This window comes from Megalobrama amblycephala, linkage group LG12 (genome assembly GCF_018812025.1).
Source record: "Megalobrama amblycephala isolate DHTTF-2021 linkage group LG12, ASM1881202v1, whole genome shotgun sequence".
NCBI lineage: Eukaryota > Metazoa > Chordata > Actinopteri > Cypriniformes > Xenocyprididae > Megalobrama > Megalobrama amblycephala.
The window spans coordinates 16,235,884-16,254,600 of NC_063055.1; the positions used below are offsets into that span (position 1 = coordinate 16,235,884).

At 36.0% G+C, this 18,717-nt stretch overlaps 1 protein-coding gene across 4 annotated transcripts in view; it reads left to right on the plus strand.

Moving 5' to 3' along the window:
- Window positions 1-310: 310 nt before the first annotated feature.
- elmod3 (ELMO/CED-12 domain containing 3) overlaps window positions 311-18,717 on the plus strand; it is a 28,530-nt gene continuing 10,123 nt past the window's right edge. Inside the window, exons 1-8 of one of the 4 annotated variants that reach the window (XM_048209176.1) lie at window positions 311-437; window positions 1,551-2,288; window positions 9,759-9,830; window positions 9,942-10,022; window positions 10,112-10,181; window positions 10,279-10,341; window positions 14,452-14,540; window positions 14,638-14,761. In XM_048209176.1, the coding sequence (XP_048065133.1) occupies window positions 2,253-2,288; window positions 9,759-9,830; window positions 9,942-10,022; window positions 10,112-10,181; window positions 10,279-10,341; window positions 14,452-14,540; window positions 14,638-14,761 (535 nt within the window). In that variant the 5' untranslated portion in view covers window positions 311-437; window positions 1,551-2,252. Of the gene's footprint in view, window positions 438-463; window positions 832-1,550; window positions 2,289-6,589; window positions 7,794-9,758; window positions 9,831-9,941; window positions 10,023-10,111; window positions 10,182-10,278; window positions 10,342-14,451; window positions 14,541-14,637; window positions 14,762-18,717 lie in introns of those variants that run through there. The other 3 variants (XM_048209177.1, XM_048209178.1, XM_048209179.1) reach the window with 3 other exon arrangements.

Genomic DNA, 18,717 nt, shown 5'->3' on the forward strand with positions numbered 1-18,717 from the left:
GAGTTTGCTACAGCAAGGAGGTGTTTTCACATAGGCCTACTAATGTTTTTGAACTTCTCGGTTACTTGAAGGACTGTTGAGCCAAAAGCATTTAAGCATAAACTATGCCATTATTTACAATAATTGTTGTTGTAAAAATACAAGTAAATTCCATGTAGAATTTAAAAAAGTCATAAAATGGAATATATACAATAATTAAAAATATTATTTAATATAGTTTTAGATTAAGTACTGTTGACACTGTTTGAAATTAACTGTAAAAAAACCCCCAAAAAACCAAACCAAAACAAAACGAACTTTACAGCGTGACTTAAGCGCTCCTACAGTACCGGAAGTCTATTTACAGTAGAAGAACCACAATTCCCACAAGGCGGCAGGGTTTTCAGTTACTGTGGAAAGGGGGAAGGGAAGCTGAGATTGGAGGGAGAGAAACTGAGGTAAAAATAAAACTAATATTTAATACCTATCATTCTAGCAGAGGTATAAATGCGTAATTAGCAGATAAGAAAAATAACGCTACATTGTTCGCACGTTTTGGTGTATATTGTCTCGTAAAAGACTAATTATAGGCAAGTTAGCTAACGTTAAGCTAGAAGCGAGAGTACAAAAAGATTGAGGCAGTTTAGCTCGAGCAGGTCGCGAGACAGACGCTTTACCAGTCACTGACTGAAATGTGACAGTAAATAACACATTTTTAAACTGAAATAAGTAACGGCAGGTCTTGAGTGCTGAGGTAAATGTGAGCGTTTCGTGTTACTCATTTAACTTGAAGAGAATAACGAGGGGGGCTGAAATGTACCGTTATTTGTGGCAGAAACAACTGTTAAGTGAGTAAGTTGGTCAGTTTTTTGTTGGTCTTTATCATTATTAGCCGTCAGATAAATCTTTTATGTTCAATATATGTTTCTAAATTCGTGACTGCTGAAGTAAAATACGTGCAAATACCGTCATGTCTCTATATAATGGTTAATGTATCTTTGTAAAGGTGTTTGACAGTTCACTGGATGCTGTCATACATTCATGCTGTGCCGCATTTGGAGCTGATGCATCATATCTGATGTCGCTGATATCCAAATTAGCGTTAATTATCGATTAATACTTTTGCTTTTGGGTTGTCTCTCGTTCATGTTTATTATAATGTTTAGTTAGTTCAGGTTTTGTGAGTCAGGATATAGATGACGTCACCCCTCAGCCTTTCTATGTTTTGAATGCAATAGATTCAGTTATCCGCCATATAAAGCCTGTCTGCACATTAAAGACATTGCAAAACGAAAGGGACCGTTTGAAATTTCACCTGTGGTAATTGGTGGTCGTATTGCCGGCCTCTATCTATTTCTATTTCATAGGGATGCGGTCTTGATCAGATGACGTCATCCCTTTCGGATGCCTATTTTCTGTGCAGCGCTTCTTTACATTGTTCTATAATGAAAACTGGAGAGTGCATGCCTATGTATTGTGCACGCATTGATGTTTGCATTGCATATACCTTTTCAAGTGTGTTATATATTATACAATTTGCATATTCTAATATTTATTATTGTATCCTACAGAGACTTATTTGGATGTTGCTGTAGCTGTCAGCAGAAGGCCACAGGGAGGTTTCTGAAGAGACCCATAGTAACCCTCCAATCCATCGATAAACTCCCTTTTTAGTGACACACCCCTATAATAAGCCTTCAATCTTCCAAGTAGAATTTTATTCTGCTTTCTCTAAAATTTCATCAGAGATTTCATCTTAACAGAGGCACTGTCAAATACAGATTCATCACTGCTGTCTATCTATTTCTAATTTCTGCTCCTTTTGCAACACTCCAGTTTCTCATAAGTGGACCAATAGGAAGCCTAGCGCTCACCTATTGATGTGTCACAGACCCGGTACAATTAGCACTTGACGGACTTGAGAAATCCATCTCCAACACGGCCATCACAATTCACAACTCGTTGCACAATCCGACTAGAAACAAACCATAGGCCTGTTACTATTGAAAGTATGCTTCTGCTCCTTGGCCCAGCTCTGTTTCTTCTACCAGCCCCTCTTTGAATCACAAGAAGCGGCACGGTTAAACAATGCACTACTGAAAGCTCTTCTGCTGTTTCAGTCTTAATCTACGCTTGTAGGACAAGGAGCAGGTGCTTCTGAAAGCGTTAAAAGTGCTCTAGAACAATGTGTGTCCTTTGGGCAGTGTTTACAATTGGCCTAGTCCACAGGATGGGTGGACAGTAGGGGGACAGCAAGACAGTGGACTCATGTCATGGAAGGGGTTCTTGCAGTCGCAGCACATACAGAGGTATGTATGACATCCCTACCCAGAGTACATCAAGCCACTATACTACAATATACTTCCACAGATAAAAAAAAAATAGAATCAGATATGGTTATTATTTCAGCTGTTTGTATTAGACAGCAATATATATATATATATATATATATATATATATATATATATATATATATATATATATATATATAGAGAGACAGAGAGAGAGAGTTGGGTTCCCCAAAGTTTTTTTTTTTGTTAGCAGAAATTCTTAGATGTAAGATTAAGATATTTACTTGATATAGATTTTAAGTTAATATTTCAACAATTTAATGACACAAATGCATGTTTAAAATATCCTTTTTAGTAAGTTTTTAATTTTTTTATTGTTTTTAACTCTTTATTTTGAAACTGCTAGCCGTTGGGTGGATCTTTGCATCTACATTGTGCATTAAAATAATTTCAAGCACAGCTAGCCATGGATTATCCTGTCTATACCATAGTCATTTACTAGCATTGACAAGTTTAAGCTGTCATTGCTGTTTGTATCACTAAATTTTACTGCAAGGGTTAAAAATTCATATTAAAAATATTTTTGACAGCTATGGTTTATTTGATTTATTTGAATGAATTAGCCTATCGAGATAGAGATAGAGAGAGAGAGGGAGAGAGAGAAAGAAAGAGGTGTGTGTGAAAGAAAGACCTGTGTCTGTGCAGCATCTCCGTATTAAAGGTGCTAAAGAGGATGTTTTATACATTTTTGCAATATTACTTGAAACTGTCTTTACTAACTGATAAAAGACTATTTATTAGGTGCACTGAAAGGAATAATATTAATATACATCATCTGTGCACGAGGTAGGGCCTTAAAAACATCAGCCAATCGTGTACGCGATCATCGCGTAAACGATTGGCCCTCTGGCTTGTCAATCACTGCCATTACGTTACTTGTGAGAGACGTGCGCGGATTGGCCCTCTGGCTTGTCAGTCACTGCCATGACGTTCCTTGTGCGAGACGTGCGCAGCTGTGCGCTCCAGTAACTTTCCACACTCTACAGGCGCCGCATGCAATGTTTTTGTCAGGAGACAGGAATAACAACTGCAGATTATGAGTTACCTGCGGTGAGTCCGACATAATGAATCCACACGACACAGTGGTGATAAACACTCGTGTTCCAATACTCGTGCACGAGTTTTGGGAGGCGTTCCCTCGAAACTCACTAACAGTCTTTGGTTTCTCAGTTGACGAAAAGATCCTCTTTAGCACCTTTAACTAGTGTTCATTTTGTCAGCTGTTTTTAAATTTATTCTTAGTCCTTTGTCAAATATACTTTTTAGTTTTTATCATATTTAGTCAACCTTGTCCTGTTTTTGTTTAGTCAAGTTTTTGTCGACTAAGGCCTGGTTTCTCAGACAGGGCTTAGGATTAGTTCTTAGTTTAATTAGGACATTTAAGTAGCTTTTATAAAAGTGCCTTAGAAAAATACATTATTGGTGTGCATCTTGAGTCAAAACAATACCTATGTTTCCATCCAACATTGAATCGAATTTAACTTGTGTGCAAATTTGGAATATCCAGTCAGTCAAAGCGAAAAAAAAAAAAAGTCACTTCCTGTAAAAATCGAAGTTGCTGCAGTAGAAGCCACTGTATATAATAATTTTCATATATAATAAATTACTTGCCCCTCTGAGTGTGCAGACAAACCGCAAGAAACACTATGTTGTCTTGCATTCAGATGCCTGGTGTTTGTGAACGCAATCGTGTGAGGCACTTCTGGGAGGGAATTATACCAAACCACTTTAATGCCTTACTCAGGCATTACAGAATGACCAAAACAGCATTTCAGATGCTGTGCAATGAGATCGTTTCACTGGTTGGTCCAGTTATGTCGTCCCATCGCAAAGTTAAATGTCTTTTTTGATGCGCATCAAGGAACTTATTCTGTAAAAGTGTTTCCATCGTAGTTTATGCACTTGTTTTCGTATCACATAAAAAATGTATCCGACTCATTTGAGCGGATAAGTTTTATATGCTTTTTTGAGAATCTCTGCGCATCTTGGCATTTCCATCCAGCATTTTTTTTATGCGATATCATACATTTTTTGATATTTTATAAATGATTGATAACAGCTCAATAATGCATTTTAGTCTGAGACTAGATGTAAGCCTTGTCTGTGAAACCGGGGATAAGTATCTGGGTATTTTAGTCTAGTTTTAGTTAATGAAAACTTCGCATTTTTGTCATGCTGGCTCAAGCATGGTGGCTCAAGAGGGGCATACCTAAAGTGGTTTGCAGGACTTTGCGCATTGCATGCGAAACGTTGTTATAATTAATAGACTCATTTAATGGTATAAATGAGTCTATTAATGGATTAAATTAAAATATTTTTTTTTATGTAAAAAATTGTTTGAAATGAATGAATAAAGACTTGTTCCGTCCAGAGTTTTTGAACGAATCTTTATCAAATACATTTTAACAGTCACTGGTATTACAGTGTAATAGATACAATCTTTATTTATTAAAGATTGTATCTATTACATTTTATTTCTGGCCAGGGTCTGCTAAAAATGGGTAGATGTGCTTCATCATTGCTAGGTGGTTCTTTCCTTTTTAAACTGGGGTTAGTTACCCCACATTATGTTTCTTAGGTCTGCGCTATTCCCTTCAAAGCAAAAAAAAAAAAAAAAAAAAAAAACAACAGTGCACCTTTATTTGTTGCTTAGTTAGAGTTGTGTTGAAGTAAATCAGAAATGCACAGGTGCATTCATCGCAATTCAGCTGTTTAATATTCATATTGACACATGAATTTAGTATGTGCTCTAAACCCCCATTTAGGACCCCCCATTTTCCATCAGGATTGGAATCAATCATCACCATTTTCAAAAATTCTTCAGATCTAGACGAATCACAATAATTACCTTTTTTTGAATACATAGAATCCATAAAAAGCAAAAGAAGAAGCTCAAATGTGTGTGTGATGCGTGAGAACCAATGACCTCTGTTCTAGCAAATCACACATGGGCTGCATTTAAGTCCAATTTTTTATGACATTCCCTCGCTAACTTCCCTCTGTCTCCTTCACTTGGATGTATATCATTGCTTATGTTGCACGAGTGCCCATTACTGGCGAAACCCTTGAAATATAATTAAATGGAACGTCCTAAGCCATTGTACAATTAGAATCTGCAATGGAGCTGATTTATTATTTAGTTTTTTTTCCTTATGAATTTATTTTACGCACCATTCTATAGGCCTGTATGTATGCTTGGCTTGGAGAAAATATACAAACAGCAAACGAAAATGATAACAATACAATAAGCTACAACAGTCAGCTTAAGGCAGCTACAAGTATTATGCGGTTAAATTTTTCAAAATAACTCCCAATATCATACAGTAGAGTTGTGTGGGGTGTGATTCGCGATTTGCAGTGACGTCACAATCATGTTGCATTGTGGTCCTTGGATCTGCCTGAAGTGTACATATTGAGTAGACTCACTCCCTTGGTCAAAATCGAGGGTCAAGGGTCTGTCCAAATACGCACTTCAGAATGGCGTAGGGGATTATATGGAGCTAGAAATATGACAAAATGATCTGAATTCGATTTATTGTCTGAATTCTGAATTATTGACAAGTGTCATTTAAAGGGGACCTATTATGCCCAATTTTACAAGATGTAAAATAAGTCTCTGATGTCCACAGAGTGTTTATGTGAAGTTTTAGCTCAAAATACCCCAAAGATATTTTTTTATAGCATGTTAAAATTGCCACTTTTTGGGGTTGAGCAAAAACATGCTATTTCAGTGTGTGCCCTTTAAATGCAAATGAGCTGCTGCACCCAGCCTAAGAGGGCGGAGCTTCAAAAGCTCATTCTCCGGTGTCAGGAGTCAGTCAGGACGCACTATAATGTCAGAAATGGCGAATATATGCTGCATAGAGATAGAACAGGTATAGTTTAGTTTAATTACCGTTATATTGTCTACTTGTTTTTATCCACTATATTAGTACAAGCCTGTTTACCGATGAGTTTTATAACATTTATTGTACTTCACACAAAGTATGAAGCGTCTGTTTTCACTCTAGAAAATCACTGTAAGAGCTTAATAAAACACAGTGCATGTGTGCATTAAAATATTATCCATAAACTCTCTCTCCCTTGCATTATCATCAACATATACAGCGAAGTACACAGAAACACTCATTACAACTAACAGTAAACAAATATATAAAGACCTTAGATTTCGGGAGTAAATGGAGAGAGCTATGTGGATTAATCCATCCAGCTACGGAACACCTAAAATGCTTGGGAGACATTCTCGTCAGTGCAGCAATGGCGGACTGTACAACTCGCTGTGAACTCGCTCAGGGCAGTTCTATGTTAAAACAGCAGTGTCTGTTAACATTCGTGGGGTGGGGCCTGTGGCTAAAGTGACGTCACATTACCAGGGATCTGGAAAGGCTTGTTCTGAGGCACAGCTTATGATTTATTGGGATTTAAAAAAAAGGAGTGGTTGGATTTTTACCATTATAGGGTGATTGTGTACACACAATGTCAACACCATGCAAAAGTGAATTTTGCATAAATTTAGCATTTTTTTATGGCATAATTTTCTACATATGTATTTTCAAACAGTGTATTTTTTGTTCTGAATTCTTAGACTGCAAATATTCACTTCTTAAAAATACAGCTTCAAGTTTTCAACATGAATAACAAATTCAAAACACCAAATTCAATATTCTAAAATTCAAAATGCAGAAATTCAGATCGTACTGAAAATAGGTCAGAGGTCCAACTTCCGGGTTCCACAGGGAAGAGTAGAGGATCTCGGAAAAGTTGAACGTTGCATTTTGGCCAATTACAGAACAATAATTCTCAGCATGCCAGACATTTATCTCTGGGGGTCTCTGCTATTCCTATTTGTTTTAGTATAAAGTATATTTAGTATGGAAGTGATTAGCATGCGTAACAGTCACACATAACTCTATAATTACTATATTTCTGCTGTATTCTGTTATCGAAGTTGGATGTTAGGATATTTCACTCGCTGGCGTTTTCAGCTCAAGAACATCACAAATGATCATTCAGATATGTGTAACATAGCAGGCGCGATTACATGATTTATTTCCACTCAATATCATGCAAATTGTATGCTTATTAAATTAAATCTGAAGGGATGTGTCTGTAACCTATTAAAAATACCATGGTAGCCTGTTCATGGTCACATCGCACCTGCTGCGCTTCTGTAAACGGAGAAAAACAGATTAAATTATAGCCTGTAAAAGGAATAGGTCTAAACAAAACATAGGCTATGTTACTCCAATTAATTACCAGACAGGAGAGTTACTAAATTAACATTGGTGGACTTGAACTTAAAAAATGGTGTGTGTTGATGTCTTTCTTTTCTGCATTTAAAACAACATACCTTCTAATGTTAATTCATGTTTATTACCAGTTGGAATAGATGATCAGTTCACGTGCCACTTGAACTAAGACACTACAGTGATCTGCCACGACAAATTAAAGAGCCACAAAATGGTATTTATCATTTGAATTTCTTAAAAAAATTATAAAATTGGAAAGCTGAGACTTTTTTTCATACCAAAAATAACCTGCATCTTGTCTGTCAGCACGTTGTCAGTGTAATCTTTGCCCTGAAAAGTATTTTTCTCTCTGTGAGAATTTGAAGGGTCAATTAGGGTTAGAAGAACTGTTGCCTAACATTATAATGATCACTGCAATAATGATCCAATGATATATTCTGCCTATTTAAATCCAAACAGCTACCGGGATGTTTGTATGTGTATATGAAGAGTTTGGTTCCAAAACGCTATAACTCCATTTTGATTAATTTGAGTAAAAAGGTGTTTTCTTTACCAAGAAAGTGGCAAGATGAAATTTTCTGTTTCAAACTTTCACATAGCATCTTTTGGTTATAAAAACATTAAAAATTCAAATCTACATTTTGATTTTAAAAGGTTTATTATAAAAACGGATTATTTTTCCCCCAAAATGCAATAAATCCATGACACGTTTGCAATTAATCCATCAATATAAAAGTTATTTTTGTTGTAAGCCAGATTTGCAGATACCTTAGTCTGCAATACAAAACATTTTAAGATTTCAGTTCAAGCCTAAATGATCTGTACTAGGGCTGTTACAATATTAGATTATCAATACACGGGGCCAAAAGAATTCAAAATAACCATCTTATCACAATATCTATAAAAAAAAAAAAAAATAAATAAAAAATAATGCTGTCAGTCAAATTCATCTTTAACTTTATTTTGTGTTTTCTCTTTTTTTGGCCAAGTCGTACATAATTTTAAGTCACACTTAAACTGCAAGTGTAGTGAGGTGGAGAGAGAGTTTGTAACCTTAACTGTATAAAAAGCACACAGAAATTAAATGTTTATTGGTGCGTCATCCAGACTGGGCTGTCTAACACATTGTTTCCCTACCCTGTTCTTGGAGGCACACCAACAGTACACATTTTTGAAACACAGTTTAGTAGAGACTCCAAGACCTGAAATGGATGGGTCTGATAAGAGAGAACTCCTAAATGTGTTCTGTTGGTGTGCCTTCAGAAACAGGGTAGGGAAACATTGGTAATTTTTATGAAATCCAAAAAAACTCCCACATTGGCAAGCTAACGTTTTTTTTTGGGTGCATGTAGAGTGTTTCCTCCGACATGGTTTTGTGCAGCAATAGTATCTACACACTGCATTGTCTTTTTTTTTTTTTTTTTTCTTTACGATAGGCGACAACCAGATAAATACTGGCTCTGGATTATTTACGATATTATCGTATGTGTAGTATTCACATGAGATTGATAAATTATATGGTTATATTGTCAATACCGGTATATTGTGACATCCCTAATCTAAACTGCTCGTTTTATAGAGTTTATTGCTACTAAGGAATTTTTGGAGGAACATCCGAGTCAAAGATCATTAAATGAAACTGAGAACTGATATAAAACATAGAAGTCCATTGAGTCTGCAAATCCATGAAAAAGCTGAACTATACTGTACTATTCTATACAGATGTCCGGTTAATGCTGCATTTTAAATTTCTTAACAGGTGACATGCCATCATTTACACCTCCTCTCTTTATTTTACTCTATGAGAAGACAACACAGAGGGAATTTCACAACATGGAAAATACACTGACCAGGGAGAATCTTAATTACATTTGTACAGTGCTCATAATTTTGATTTTATCAGTGCAGCATCAAATGGACATTGCGATTCTTTTTCAAATTTGGCAGACGTGGTGCATTGTTGTATTTGAAAATGATAGGGTGATAGAAATTTGAATTGATATTACTGTCAGATTGCAGTTTCAATTGAATATGCTTAGAATTAATTTCAGACATTCTTACATTTTAAATGTAGTTTCATTTCAGACATTTGTGGTAGCTTTTCAGAAACATATGGGGAAAGGAATAATATTACGAATATAGATTTTTTTTAATATGTATTTTAATTTCTTCCTTTTAGGGCTTGAATGGTTTTCCACAAGAATGTAAACAGACAGAGGATCTAACTAATGGGCACTCCAAATGCACAACTGTGAGAACACATTGCTAAAATTTGTTCAGTGAAATTACGTCTTGTCACTATCTGCTTGGATCACGATTGCTTTCTGTTGCTGTGTTTTGGATTTTTTTTATTTTTTTTTAGATCCTGAATGGATTGACTCCAGGTAATGGCATCAAAGAGAATGGCAACGTGAATGGCAATCCTTATCTCAAAACTGTCCCAGTGAGTATTTCACTTAAACATAGTCACACAATGTTCTTTGTTACTGGCGTGAATAGCGATGGTAATGGTGTGAACTTGTGGTTGCGTAGATCTCAGCACTAAAACAGAATGGACTCTTGCAGTCTCTGGCAGCAGGAGGCAGTCAGACTAAAACGGAAGGTAAAGACTACATCACTCAGAAACATTGTTACACACAGAATGATGTCAGTAGTTCAACAACAACCTTTACTCTATATGTGTGTGTGATTTTGCCCAGAGGTGAGCTTGGAGGTGGAGCGAGCACAAGAGGAGTGGGATGCCCTGGAGAGCATCCAACCAGGTGAGACCAATTACCTTGTCACCATGGAAACAACGTCCTGTTAGCCTGGATACTGAGCACATTACGTCATCATGACTAAGCATACGCCCCTACCCTAGAGAGATGGCATCGCCTCCTTGGCTAAAATAGATACATTACGAAACCTGATCGCTGTCAGATACAATCTGGAGAATTAGCATCTCTTGGTGATATATGCAGGCAACAAATGGGCATTAATAGACATAGGGGTGGGCGATATAACCAAAATCTTACTTCATTATATGAGAAATTTAAAAAATATTTAACAAATTATCTGTCCCCTGACAGATCTTGGTAAATAAGGTGTCATGAAATATCAGACTTGTGTAGGTTCTGTAAACTGAACCATAAACTGCTCTGAAACTGAAAAAATTTGACCGAGATTCTTTAAGCCAATTTAAAGACTTTTAGCTAAGTTTAAGTGGAGTCTGTATGTTAGGTGGTTCAGAATGAATTGATATTTAAAAAGTTTGATACTTAGAGTTAAAGGTTTAGAACAAACCTTTCAAACTCTGTAATTAAAAGATAATTTACAGGAAGAAAAAACAAAAACACTTTACAGTAATTTCAGGCAGATGCATGTAGATCAGGCTTGAGTAAATATAATATGTCTGTTCCCAAATCCAGTGTGCTGCCTCAATGTCTAATCCAGACATAGGCATCTTTACAGAGATGGATCGTCATTAGTGACTAATTTGGAGCATTCATCATATACTACTGTTCACAATTTTGGGATCAGCAAAATTTTTTAAAGAGATTAAAACTTTATTCTGCAAAGATGCATTAAGTTGTTTAAAAGTGACAGTAAAGACATTTATAATGAATTAAAATATGTATTAAAATAAATGCTGTTCTTTTGAACTTTCTATTCACTTCTATTTATCATGGTGTCCACAAAAATGAGCACAACTGTTTTCAACATTTATAATAATAATAATAAATAGTTTTGAGCATCAAATCAACATATTAGAATGATTTCTGAAGAATCATGTGACACTGAAGACTGGAGTAATGGCTGCTGAAAATTCAGCTTTGCCATCACAGAAATAAACTACATTTTAAAATATATTAAAATAGAAAACTCTTATTCTAAATTGTAATGATTTGCTGTATTTTTGATCAAATAAATGCAGCCTTGGTGAGAATAAGAGACTTTCAAAAATATAAAAATTCCCTAAACTTTTGAACCGTAATCTAGCAACAAATAGTGGTTATCACAGGAGACTCAACCCACAACCTGCACACATGTGATGCACTAGCATGGCTCCTATGCAGAATGGAAAACTATGGCTAAGATTTTGGTAATTTCCAGGTGGCCAGTTGTATAAACTGCTTAGCATAGTCTTACCAGTTAGTCATCAGTTTTTTTCTTTAAGACTGGTCATAATTTTTTTAAGTTACATAAAAATGTAGATTAGTCTCATTTGAATCAGAAAAGTAAGACTGCTTACCCCTTGGCTAACTGCTAGTTGTTCAGACAGTTGTTCTTAAGTCATTGCCTTTACATAGAGGCTTTGTTTATGCAACTGGCCCAAAAGTTTAGAGATAGTTTAAAATGAATTAAAGGTGCATGTTTTCATTACACAAAACAAATCTTTATTATAAGTCTCTTTTGATCTTCACTAAATGAATGAGCGTGAGATTCCCTGTCACACAGACCAGCAACAGATAAAGGGTTCATGCTATTTAAATCAAACTGTACTTTGCTGTTTGGTGATCGTGCAATATCAAACCATGTTTATAGTATCAAAACAGTACTATCAAACCGTTTTAGGTTTTTTCTCATCATATAAGCACAATTTTGATTAATTTTTTACAGATAACTGTATTATTTACTGAATAAAATGCTGAAAATAATGTAAAATAATGGGTGAATATTTAATGGGTGAAGACTTGGATGAAGTAATAATTCCTGATAACCCTAGTGAAAATTTGAAATACATTTATTTTGTGCAAAGTATACTACAAATACATTTACATATTTATGTGCTAAATAAAAATACCTTGCAATTGCACTTTTGGTATACTAAACTGATATACTTAAAGTCTGCTAAATTGGAACAACTAATTTTGTACTTAATGCACTTTAATTGACCCTTCGCTAAGCCACGCCCGAAAACCGGCACAGTCCAATCGTGGTTTAGCAACCGTAACTAGGCGCGGGAGGTCTGTCAAGCTTTCGAGCAAGGGAAACATGCCGAAGCATTGTGCGTATGGATTGTGTAAATCTGACACACGGTATCCTAAAAGTTTGGACGGGGTGGTGGAATTTTTTCCCTTCCCGAAACCTAAAACCCAAGAGGAGAAATGCCGGTGTTCTGACAATTTGTGCTACCCTGTCAGATTTACAGTTGGTAACGTTAGCAAAATCTGTTAGCGAAAAATGCTACTTATCAGATTGTGCTTCCAGCGTGATATTAACGTGGTCTGTGGCTTTATTAACATCTACACCTACCCCATCCCTTATAATAATGCAAGTACAGTAGTGGTAGCACAATATTATATAGCATTAATCGTTAGAACAAATATAAATCGATAGCAAAAAATGCTACTTATCAGATTGTGCTTAATTAATGTCTACACCTACCCCAACACTAAACCTACCCTTACAATAATGCAAATACAGTAGGTTTGTGTTATTTATCATGACAACAATGATGTAATATTGATGTGCGCACATGCAGTAAGCCCGGGTAGGACAATCTGACGGGTAGGTTAGCTAGCTAGCTAACTCAGCACATCATTGCTTGGAAAAATTATGTTTTTTTTGTTCATAATGCATATATTTGAACATAAAATAAGATGATTAAAGTCAAGACGGAGTAGCCTGGAATGTTATCATTGCAAAGTGGTCAGGCTAATGTCTTGTGTTTATTCCACAAGACTTATGGATAAGCTGTTTGATTTATAATTATTAGCTTATTTTCACAAATTTCACTTAACCTGCTGTGGATGAACAAAGCTGTTCCTTAATTTGTGTGTTTCCCATTTGAATGGTCAGTGTATGAAGTGGCTGCTGCTTGCGCTGGGAGCTTTAGCTTCAATTTTGATCAAATTATTTTTTAATCAGTTGCATATTATGTTGTGGATATATCCCTCGAATGCATACTGCAGTCCCTTTTGTCTTGCTCTCTCAGATATTTCACCTGTTCGCCAAAAATGACTAATTATCTCCTTGGAAATGCCTGACACCGGTGCATACATACTGTAAATGATTTGCCAGGCGTGAAAGCTTGACAGGCATAGCAACAGTAACTAAGGACGACAGGGTTTAGCGAAGGGTCCATTGTGCAGAAGTAGTGCTGAGGTCCAATTAATATACTAATATAGTATACTTTAGGTACACTTTAAATATCTTGCATTTAAAGACTGATAAAAAAGATCATACAATCCTTATTAATAGTGATATATTAAAACACTTTTAGGCATAATATTAAGAAATGTGCATTGTGCAATGAAGAAATACTCCAAGTAAAGTTTAATTCTAATTTTATATCAGCAAGTTTTAAGTGATGTCAATAAATATGTTAATGGATTTGAAGTTTACTTTGTATGAAATAAATGTTTTTAAAATAAATTTTGGTATAGGTTTTTTTTTTTTTTTTTACTAGTGAAGTGATTTCCTCAGTAAATTTATAGTATTACAAACAAACATTATTATACTGGATAGTGTATCACAACTTTTAAGTTTAAAATCTATGTTTAAATCTATGTTAAACTTATAATATGAATTAAAATATTTTAAATGTATGCAATCCTTTAGTTTATTCTGGCAATTATTTGGTAACTTAATAGTGTAGTCAGAATGTAACATACATGTTAACATTAGGATTTTAAAACCATCAAATGTTAAATATGCTCTGAAAAATCTATAGAGAAGTCTGGAAATTTGAGTGTGGAAAAGTATGGAATTTTGAAATGAGAAATGTGTAGGAACTCTGTAATAAGCAAAACTGAATACTTTTTATAATCCACATTTCTCTTGCTTCGCCCTCCATATTGGAATAATTTTTTACTGATAGAATATGTTTTATATATTCTGATTTTCAAGACTGAACAATGTTTATAATGCAGGGATTGTATCTTTTATAGTTCTTGCTGAGGATCTCACTCCATCACCACTGATCTCCTTCAATGAGGCTCTGCAGCATTTTCAGACCACTGATCTTGGAGACCTGCTTGTGAGTTTGTTTCAAGTGAATACACATGATGACACAATGATTGTCATGACTATTGAAGCCATTGTCTTTCTTTGTTCTTTATTTTATACTTGATCAGAAGAACATTCAGCCCACCATTCGCAGGACTGGATTGGCTGCCATCACCCATTTCCTGTTCGGGCCTCCACGCCTACACAAAGACCTTGTAGAGGAGAGAGACTTAGTGTTTGCCATTGCACAATGTGAGTAGAACATATGACTTGACAAGTCAGGTAGCATGCTTTGTTTTAATGACTACAGGTGCTGGTCATATAATTAGAATATCATCGAAAAGTTGATTTATTTCACTAATTCCATTCAAAAAGTGAAACTTGTATATTATATTCATTCATTACACACAGACTGATATATTTCAAATGTTTATTTCTTTTAAATTTTGATGATTATAACTGTCAACTTTCTTTTAAATTTTGATGATTATAACTGTCAACTAAGGAAAATCCCAAAATCAGTATCTCAGAAAATTAGAATATTGTGAAAAGGTTCAATATTGAAGACACCTGGTGCCACACTCTAATCAGCTAATTAACTCAAAACACCTGCAAAGGCCTTTAAATGGTCTCTGTCTAGTTCTGTAGGCTACACAATCATGGGGAAGTCTGCTGACTTGACAGTAGTCCAGAAGACGACCATTGACACCCTGCACAAGGAGGGCAAGACACAAAAGGTCATTGCAAAAGAGGCTGGCTGTTCACAGAGCTCTGTGTCCAAGCACATTAATAGAGAGGCGAAGGGAAGGAAAAGATGTGGTAGAAAAAAGTGTACAAACAATAGGGATAACCGCACCCTGGAGAGGATTGTGAAACAAAACCCATTCAAAAATGTGGGGTAGATTCACAAAGAGTGGACTGCAGCTGGAGTCAGTGCTTCAAGAACCACTACGCACAGACGTATGCAAGACATGGGTTTCAGCTGTCGCATTGTGTCAAGCCACTCTTGAACAACAGACAGCGTCAGAAGCGTCTCGCTTGGGCTAAAGACAAAAAGAACTGGACTGCTGCTGAGTGGTCCAGAGTTATGTTCTCTGTTGAAAGTAAATTTTGCATTCAGGGTCAGGGTCCCAGAGTCTGGAGGAAGAGAGGAGAGGCACACAATCCACGTTGCTTGAGGTCCAGTGTAAAGTTTCCACAGTCAGTGATGGTTTGGGGTGCCATGTCATCTGCTGGTGTTGTATACCGTATACCAGGAAGTTTTAGAGCACTTCATGCTTCCTGCTGCTGACCAACTTTATGGAGATGCAGATTTCATTTTCCAACAGGACTTGGTACCTGCACACAGTGCCAAAGCTACCAGTACCTGGTTTACTATGGTATCTCTGTTCTTAATTGGCCAGCAAACTCGCCTGACCTTAACCCCATAGAAAATCTATGGGGTATTGTGAAGAGGAAGATGCGATATGCCAGACCCAACAATGCAGAAGAGCTGAAGGCCACTATCAGAGCAACCTGGGCTCTCATAATACCTGAGCAGTGCCACAGACTGATCGACTCCATGCCATGCCGCATTGCTGCAGTAATTCAGGCAAAAGGAGCCCCAACTAAGTATTGAGTGCTGTACATGCTCATACTTTTCATGTTCATACTTTTCAGTCTGCCAAGATTTCTAAAAATCCTTTCTTTGTATTGGTCTTAAGTAATATTCTAATTTTCTGAGATACTGAATTTGGGATTTTCCTTAGTTGTCAGTTATAATCATCAAACTTAAAAGAAATAAACATTTGAAATATATCAGTCTGTGTGTAATGAATGAATATAATATACAAGTTTCACTTTTTGAATGGAATTAGTGAAATAAATCAACTTTTCGATGATATTCTAATTATATGACCAGCACCTGTACATACATCTTTTGACTAATGTTCAATGCATAATTTTTTTTAGTGTTGATGAATCAGTTGAAGGGGTGGTGAAATGCATTTTATGTTTATACTATCTTTATATTATGTTTCTGGAGGTTAGCTTATGAAGTTTGCAAAGAACACACTTTATTGATTAACATACATATGTTTAGCGGCGCGTTGAGGAAAATTGTGACGTCACGACCGGGGCGATTTCAAATCGTGCCGTTTTCGAAAGGTGTAAAAAAACTTGGAGTACTTTTATTGTAGAGTACCCTTTTTATAAATGTAAATATAAAATGATTTTTTATTTTCTATTTCTTAAGTTGTTTAGATGGCTACCAGAGTAACTGTTTAAATTAGGGATGCACCGATGGAATTTTTTGGCTGATACCGATTTGAGCTATTGTCATTAAAATATATATAATATATATAAATATATAATTTTGATAATGTTTTAAATCCGCAAATTTCAAAAATTTCACATGCATTAAAGTATACTAGTTAGATAATTGCTGCAACATCAAATTATTTTAATTGAACATTGATTGGATCCATTTAACATTCGACAGGCCTACATAAATATAGTAGAACAAAGATAAATATGAAATTTAAAGCGATGAAAGGGCCCTCGCACCCGTGTCACCGTCACCCGGTGGCTTTAAGAAAACAGAGCACGGTGGGCAATATGCATTTAAGTATATAAATATAGGAGGACAATGTCAGTCATTTGTATTTGCCACACTCCCTGCTACCAGCTGGTGGAGATATGACTATAAAATTAAGTTATTCCTACAGGCATTACATTTTTTAGAGTTTTGAATAAAAAAATAATACTACCAGTTTATTTTGAGTATAGGTTTCATAATTAATAACTGATTTGTTGTCGCAAAATATGTACACTTGTGTGATACACACGCGGAACCAGTTTTGTAATTGTATCTGGCCGGTGCAAAATGCCATAACGCTGTTTTGGACAGCGGCGGGCTGGGACCTGGATGAGTAAAATCGGGTGCTTCTTAGATGGAAGGGCCAACTTAGCAACTTTTTTCCAAGAAAGCGCATTGTGACAAATCTAGCGACTTGTTGAAACCTTATCTAGTTTCCAAGACTCCCCGTTACTGCCGCTGGTGCACCTCTCTCTGCGTCTGTTCTGTTCAGTGAGCTGCTAAGAGGCGCAGCGCATTCAGTTGAGGCTGTGTGCTCTGTCAGAGAATAAATAAAATAGATACTATTGAGTGATCATTTTATCGAAAAATGGGCTACTTTCCCATAGACTGAAGTGAGATCATAGATGTCACGTCTCTGTCACGATCGTTCCTGGTGTTCACGCTCCTCAGTTCAAGCAGAGAGCACGAACTGATCATCTCTTCCACTTTAGTTACAACAGCCTCTGAAGGTATGTTGAAAGATTGTATCATGTTGAAAATCCGTATCATGTTTAATGTAATCGCTCAATGAGTGTTTCAACCGTGGAAAGACATCAATAAAACCGATGTCATATTTACCGCCCCATATCTCAGGAAAGCCGTTCAGTGTCCAAAAACTCGTTAGTTATCTACAAAACTGAACTTAGAGAGGAGCATTGTGCTACATATATGCACTATAGGCTATTGCATATTCCTTGTAATAGTACTTAACATGTGGTTCAATATTGAATGCATGTTTGAATACATCTGTTTTATGACAGTATTTAAATGTTTATATAGCCTAAAACACAAGTAGAAACATAATTGTCAAAAAAAAAAAGTCATAAAAAAACTTCTTTATGGGTAATTTTGGGTAAACGCTTGTCCATTAGTCCGGGATAAGTGGATTTTTTGAAGGGTCAAGTGAAAGTGCCCGGCCGGACAAGGAGCCTGATTAAAACGTCAATACCAAAAAAATCACCAAAATCACTTGGAAATCACCAAAACGCGAGAATGACTGATTTTATTACATTTAGTGTAAGTGGTGATCGATAGTGGATAATAATAGGCTGTACAAGTCACTTACGTTTTAGAAGGAACATTGACTGTTTTTGTTCAATTTTAGCAGCGAAAATATTTTCAAACAAAGATCACAGTAGAACCATAGCACAGAGGTCTTCAACCCTGGTCCTGGGGACCCACTGTGCTGCAAAGTTTATTTCCAACCTGCTTCAGCTCACCTGCTTGAGTATTTTCAAACATGCTGAAGAGCTTGATTAGCTACTACCAGGAACAGGGTTGAAGACCTTTATGATAAAATTATGTGAGCACAAACAGTAGCACCAGAGAAGCAAACAAATGTAAAGGCTGACACTTGGAAGAAACAGAAAGC